The sequence below is a fragment of the Brachionichthys hirsutus genome, chromosome 16 (genome assembly GCF_040956055.1).
Source record: "Brachionichthys hirsutus isolate HB-005 chromosome 16, CSIRO-AGI_Bhir_v1, whole genome shotgun sequence".
Lineage (NCBI taxonomy): Eukaryota > Metazoa > Chordata > Actinopteri > Lophiiformes > Brachionichthyidae > Brachionichthys > Brachionichthys hirsutus.
In genome coordinates this window covers 1,540,982-1,548,112 of record NC_090912.1, presented here as the reverse complement: position 1 = coordinate 1,548,112, position 7,131 = coordinate 1,540,982, and the positions used below count along the sequence as shown (strand labels likewise).

The 7,131-nt window shown below is 46.7% G+C and overlaps 1 protein-coding gene across 1 annotated transcript; it reads left to right on the top strand.

The window, feature by feature from the left end:
* The first annotated feature begins 2,144 nt into the window (after window positions 1–2,144).
* mylpfa (myosin light chain, phosphorylatable, fast skeletal muscle a) lies at window positions 2,145–5,325 on the top strand. The gene is made up of 7 exons (XM_068750432.1): window positions 2,145–2,280; window positions 2,783–2,881; window positions 3,999–4,074; window positions 4,171–4,275; window positions 4,359–4,437; window positions 4,513–4,561; window positions 4,714–5,325. The coding sequence occupies exons 1-7, from the start codon at window positions 2,278–2,280 to the stop codon at window positions 4,813–4,815; spliced, it is 513 nt and encodes a 170-aa protein (XP_068606533.1). The 5' UTR covers window positions 2,145–2,277; the 3' UTR covers window positions 4,816–5,325.
* The last annotated feature ends 1,806 nt before the right edge of the window (window positions 5,326–7,131 follow it).

Here is a 7,131-nt window from a genome sequence, read left to right as displayed (position 1 = left end):
GGAAAAGAGGAGACAGCTGTTTGTGTGAACCAGCAGAGGGCGCTGCGAGCACAGGGCGTGAATTCATGAGTCAATCTGCATGTCATTTAAATAAACGCATAATTATTCATTGATTGGTGAATGCATTGAAATAAACAGCCTCAGAGGCTGGTTATAAATATATAAATAGACTGTTCATTCAAGTCTTTGCTGGAATTCACTGAATGACTTTTAATGCAACATAATGCAAAATGGGATAGAATAACGAAACGGAACAACATCGTGAGGCGCGACGTCCCTCGCGCCTCGTCTGTCACGGTTGTTCCACACGGACAAGCTGGGAGCTTCTTTCCATTCCAAGCCGGACAGACGGTCATAGCAGTCATCAAAAAAAGGTGATATATGGGGGGGGACATTTCCTCGCGATGCCAGCGTGTAAACACAATGTGAACCTCAGCGTCATAAACTCAGCAAAGAGATGCCACAGCTGCAACACCTGCACTTTTTATTACGGCTCAAGATCGCTTTGTTGTTCTTATAATATTTTTTAATTAGTCATCAAAGAAAAAATCCGTTGCATTCCTTGACAACAACTTATTTTTAGTTTAAAATTAGAACGTGCTGTGGCATATTTCATTCCCGTAACAAGGTGGTGATAATTAAGTAAACCCGGGGTCAAAGGTCAAACGGGCACGCCTCTGGGGGCTGACAGCTGCCGTTGGGGGTTCTGGATGTCGGGAAATCTCCAAGACAAACAAGCGTCTGTTTAATCAAAACAGATTAACGGGGGCAAATTAGGATATAAGATCTAAAAGAAAAAGCGAAAAAAGCAAAGGAATGCTGTCAAGTTTATTTAGCTATTTCAGTCGCCTTCAGCTGTTCCTTTTATGTTCATGTGGGAATGTGTTGCCGTCACCATGCCAAGTAATACCCCAGAGTGTGGGGGTGGGGGCAAACAGGTGGGGATGTCTTCATGACTGAGGACAATCACCAAACACACCTTTGGTGTGTGAGAGCCTGAGAGCCTGACAGCATCCAGCGGCTGATGGTGCGTTCAAAGACAGTCGCAAAGAACTGCACTGAGTTTAACATCTGCCTCTCAATCACACCCTCTGATAGTTGAGTAACGAAAAAAAGAAAAATAGCAGGAAAAACAATTCCACGGTCACACTGACTGGGAATGGGATCCGTGCACGGAGAGAGATTCATGGAAACTAATTAAAATGCCATAAAATAAACTTGAGTGATCAATATTTAAATACATCAAACAAACACTACTCTATTCCCAATTTAATCTTATAAGCTTTATATTTTGTTTAAAGCATGACATGATCTTTCAGGATTAAACTGATCACTGCCAACATTCATTCAGGGCTCAGAGTCAAGGATTGTAAATCCTCTGAACTAAAGTATTTAAAACTATATGAAGTATTTTAAAACAAGAATCACTTCAGCCATCACATTTGAATATTTAATTATTTACTAATTATATATTAAACCCTTAATTCGTCACGATCAAGCAAGAGAAGAAAGAAAAAAGGAAGCCAAATAAAGCCCCTTCCTTAATAAAGTGAAACTTAAGTATATTATTCCAGTACTCATAGTCTATATCTTCTAATATTACCCCGGCCATAAACGTATGTGTGCAGTTATATATAGGTGCAGCTACAGTTTTTGGTTTATGTTCCACGTTTCCTCCATATCCGCCTCCATCACAACTTCAGTGGAGAAAAATAAAAATAAAAAAAATAAAAATTGTCATGAATTTACCCCGACTTAAAAATGAAAGCTAGCTGTGTACATACAGGGTAAAAGCCGCGTATAGAACGCCTGTAATATCGCAATGGACATCACAAACCAAAAATAAAGTCTGCCAGGCCCGCTGCGCCTCCTCTCTGCAGGCAGATGGAGGTGGACGGGAGGAGGCGCCGGTCCAACCGGCATCCATGTCCCGAATGTCCTTATTAGTCCAGGAGGGACTGCGGATCTGCGGCCCGGTCCCTCGGCTATCGGGTTTGCCTCGATTCCAAGACTCCTGGGTCTATTTCTGCCCTCCCGTAAGGTGATACTGCGTCTCGCCATTCCGTCTCCTTCGCTTTTGCCACCAGTTCATCCTTAGCCGCCACCCCCCCCCCCCCCCTCCCCTCTCTTTTAATTCCCATCCAAACTTGAGGCTGCGGCTAAAGTTAGATCGGCCTGGCAGGGGGTATATAAGCCCCCGGGGATATACGTATAACGCGGCTTCACAATTGTCATCCCCTTCTTGATCATCCTAACCTCCACCCATACCGTCTCGAGATGGTGAGTACCGGGGGTGCCCGCGTCGCCGCACGCTGCCGGTGGAGTCAGAGCAACCCGTGTGGATTAAAAGGAAAAACCTTTTCCCGGCGGTTTTTGACATTGTGACAATGATGGGATGCGTTCGTCATCGGTAGCTCTACGTTTTTGGTGGATGTTTTTGTGCGTCACGGCGACGCCGGTTTTGAGGATGCTAGTTTGTACATTTTCAGATTGCATACCGAATATCTGCAGGACTAACTCTGGACAGATGCATGCGAACCTCATTCACGCATCATTATTAATCCGATTGAACTTCATCTTCTATGTGATAAAGATGTGATTTCCAGTGTTTGTATCGAGTCCTTTATTCTCGATAGCGATCTGGCGGATCATAACTTAACTTACGGACAGGAAATTCATTTTCATTTCATTTTTTTCAGGATTGCCTTCTTTGATTTTTGCACCTCGGCTACTTTTGCTTTTCGACGTACTCGAGGATTTCACTCCTCTTTTTGTCCTCCAGGCACCAAAGAAGGCCAAGAGGAGGCAGGGAGGAGGAGACGGCGGCTCCTCCAATGTGTTCTCCATGTTTGAGCAGAGCCAGATTCAGGAGTACAAAGAGGTGAGGTTTGTCCGACGCAGACAGCGACTCTTCATCCCATCCCAGAACACCTTCGTTCTCCTGTACCTGCCTCACTCGCGACAGCTTCAGGGGGCGTTGGACGTCTGAGTCGCCGCTCATATTCTGGATTAAAACTGAAACTGGTGTAATTTAGTTTGAATTTCTTGGAGAGAGAAGCCAAAATTAGATTTTGTGTAAGCAGCACTTGGATCCGTTTTCACAGCCGTGGCTATTTTGCGTGCCCCCCGCACCCCCCCCCCCCCTGACAATTTCATTACAGGAATGTAAATAGGAGCAGCTCTGAAATTTCTAACACCCTCTGAAGGTCTCAATATTTGTGTTGACCTTTGACCTCCCCCAGTTGTCACACAGATGTCTCCTTAAGGCTCCTGTTGAGGGGGTGCAGGCAGAATAACTGGAACTCCAGAGGCATCGTTTTATACAGAGAATAGAATATTAGGAGGATGTTAAATGAGTTATTGTGTATTTAATATCGTCCTCATTTAAAAGTCCTTTAAAAGCAAAAGGAGAAGGTGCCAAAGCGCCGCCTGAGGCCAGGAGGCCACGCGTCGGCGTTTGGTGAGGTCAGGGAGACGGGATTTTATAAGGATGGGCTGTCAAGAGATCGGATCAAGAGGGTGTGTGTGTGTGTGCGTGTGTGTGTGTGTGTGTGTGTGTGTGTGTGTGTGTGTTCTCGCCGCGTTGTCTAGGGATCCGCGCTGGGAATAGAGAAAGGATTCTTCCCGTGATAAGTGATACAGGCTTCTTGAGTGCCACACAGGGAATGCATGGCGCGGTGATTAGGAAGAACTTAGCGCGATGCAAAGATGGAAAGAAAGCAGCTGGGGGGGGGGGGGGGGGTTATGTCTGTCAGAGAGAGGGAAGTGTGCGTGTGTGATGAGGAAGAACAAAGATGGGAAGTCGGTGACGGAGTTCAAGTTCTAGTTCGACAGCTTATCTTCAGTTTCCTGCGTGTAAATGACAAAGGTTGAGCAGATCAGACAGCTGCTCTCTAATCATAGATGAACATGGAAGTGGGGGGGGGGGGGGGGGTACATAAGGCCACCCACCCCCCGCCCCCCCTTCCTTCATCTAATTCCACTCCTCCTCTCCTCAGGCTTTCACAATCATTGACCAGAACAGAGACGGTATCATCAGCAAAGATGACCTGAGGGACGTTCTGGCTTCAATGGGTGAGTGTGGGCGGGGTTAATCCCCACGGCCACGTGTTTCGCCGCCGGTCTGTCCAACCTGATTTTCTTTTTTTTGGGGGGGGCGGCACCTTTCAGGCCAGCTGAACGTGAAGAACGAGGAGCTGGAGGCCATGATCAAGGAGGCCAGCGGACCCATCAACTTCACCGTCTTCCTCACCATGTTCGGCGAGAAGCTGAAGGGTGGGCGTCGCACCCACAACCCGCTGGTGTTCTTTAAACACGCTAATGCCCCCCCCCTCCCCCCTCCCTCCTGTCACCGCCAGGCGCCGACCCCGAGGACGTTATTCTTACCTCCTTCAAGGTCCTGGACCCCGACGCGACTGGAAGCATCAAGAAGGAATTGTGAGCATATTTGTAAAGACTCTGATGTCTAACTCGGATGAACTCGGGTTTGACGGCTCCTCGCTATCGTTTCAGCCTTGAGGAGCTCCTGACCACTCAGTGCGACAGGTTCTCCAAAGACGAGGTAAAGGAGCGCTGCATGCTTCTGGCGGATCGGCCTTGGATTAGTTTGACTTTTATACGATTATAAATTCTACACATTTCACAAAAGAAAGGAGGAGAGCGGGGGGGGGGGGGAAGAAAACGCCCGCTGTTACATGCTGTGTGTCTCCTCAGATTAAGAACATGTGGGCCGCCTTCCCCCCAGATGTTGCCGGCAACGTAGACTACAAGAACATCTGCTACGTCATCACACACGGAGAGGAGAAGGAGGAGTAAAGACAAAGATAGGAGACAAGAAAGACAACAATCCCTTTGCTTTTCTGCCTTCCCTGTCCTCTTCTTCCCCCCCCCCCCCCCCCGCCTCCTTGCTCACCTCTTGTGTGAACCCATGTGCTCAGCCGCCTCATCTACAAACCAAAGACTTGTCTCACCTTTCTTTCCTTGCAACCATCTTCTGTCTTCTCACCTCTTCACCTCTGCCTCGGATGCGAAAAGACCGTGTCGCTCCGCCTCCCTCGGTATCCGAGGCGGAGTCTCAGGGCGACACATGAGTCGTGAGGGACCTCATTCCAAATTATGAAGGCGTCCTCTTGGGTGGCAAAAAAGGGTGGGAGGAAGGAGGCCGTTTGCAGGCCAGAGAGGAAAAAGGTCAGATTAAAAAGTGACGGCAACTTTTTTTTTTTCCCTTGAAAAGAGGAAAAATAGAGCGAAGGAGAGGAGAGAAAGGGGCGAAAGAAAACATTCAAATCTTCGATTTCTCTTTCCCTCCGCTCCTTCCTGCAACAGCAAATCATCTTTATTTCCTTCCATAAGCTGTCTTTGGTGACTGGACCTCTTCCTCGCCTCTTCCTCTGTAATGAATAAAAGGACAAACTGTGAATAAAATCTCTTTCCTTTTGTACAATAGTGTCTCTGTTCAGTTTTGCTCTGTGGGACAGGGTTCAAGGGAGGAAACGAGGCTCGAAGCACGGACTAGCGACATCTAGCGGCGTTTCCGCGCAAATGCACGCACGAAGAGGCAAGAAGAAAGAGCTGTAAATGCTTTGTAGCAGGATTAAAGACACAACAAACATTTATTGTAATTAAATCAGAACATAAAAACATGAAAGAAGAGCAAAAATAAAGGCACTTTATTGCTGAATTATCCGCTTGCTTTGACAGCTTCCTGTGTGGCGGTGGCTGCTGGGATTGCGTGACGTCTACTATCTACTATACATTGATGCATAAATAATGTCTTCCACATTTAAAAAAAATAGCGGAAAACTACTTTTCAAAAGAAACACAAAGCAAAGGAGATTTAATATATTATGTTTATTACTCATCACAAATGTCATGAATTAAATACATCAGCTGTAGATCTGAAGGAATGGATTTAATTAGCTATAATTTGATTTCACTTTCGCCAGAGAGTGATGTGTAAACTTAAAAACACACAAGACATAACAGCATGGGGGGGGGGCAGCTACTTTAAATATTTGCACAGGTGGGGTAAATCTTATTCAGAAAGACAACCTCAGCAGTCGATGCAGAAAGGACCTGTAGAAATGGATTCCTCCTCACTATTGCATCACAGGCTAGGGACAGATCAACACGATCGAGAGTCCTCTGAACGGAGACAAATGACATCACAATTCCAAGAGCGGCGAAGGACGTATTGCTCGTAAAAGTATTGTAGTCCACAGGCCTCATAAAAAGATCTACTGAAACACAAACATCAGGATTGTGTTTCCAGCGGAGGCCGCCGCTCGCCGCCGAGTCAGGATGGAGGGTTTGCATAGATGCGTTCGGTTTGTCTTTGTGAACACGACCCTCGTTTGTGCCTAAAATGTACCGCCGTCCAAATCAAAGCAGTGTGGGGGGGGGGGGGGGTGTGTGTGTTATTTATATCTTTGAACAGACTCATGTAAGGACCTGAAATAAGTGGGGAAAACATGCCTCTACTACAACGCCGTAAAGCCCCCTCTGCTCCTCGCCGAGAAAAAGCCGTACAGTCAGCGACCGCGTCTTCGTCCCGTCGATCAGCTTTACGCGGAGCACCTGGCGAGCGTCACGGCGCACGGGCGGCGTTCAGTGCAGATGAACGTACGCATCAAAGTCTCACAGTACAGAACACTGAGCGAACAGATTAGGGCGTTAGTTCCTGACGGCTATAACACAACCCGGTGAGACGGACACAATTAATGGTCAGAACTCACCCCAGAGTATATTATTATTACTATAATACAGTACTATTAAGACTTTAGACTCCCAAAGACGGTGTCTGAATCGCTGCCGTTTGTTCTGTCGGCTGCTCGCTTTTTTTGTTTCTTTTTTTTTGTCTAATACTGTCCTTCAGTAAAAGTGAAGCCTGATTAAACCAAAGCGAACAGAAAGATTAAAGCAACGGCACGCATCGGGTTGTGTGAACGCAGGGGACGCGGCGTGCAACGGAGGGAGAGACGGAAAAATGAAACACTTGAATGATCTCCCTGAACTACACCCGAGTGCAGTCAGCCTTCCTTCCAGTTGGCCAGGCGTCTCTCTATAAAAATATTAGGATCCAAAATAATAATAATTATTCAGAATATACTATATTTGATTAAATTAACCACT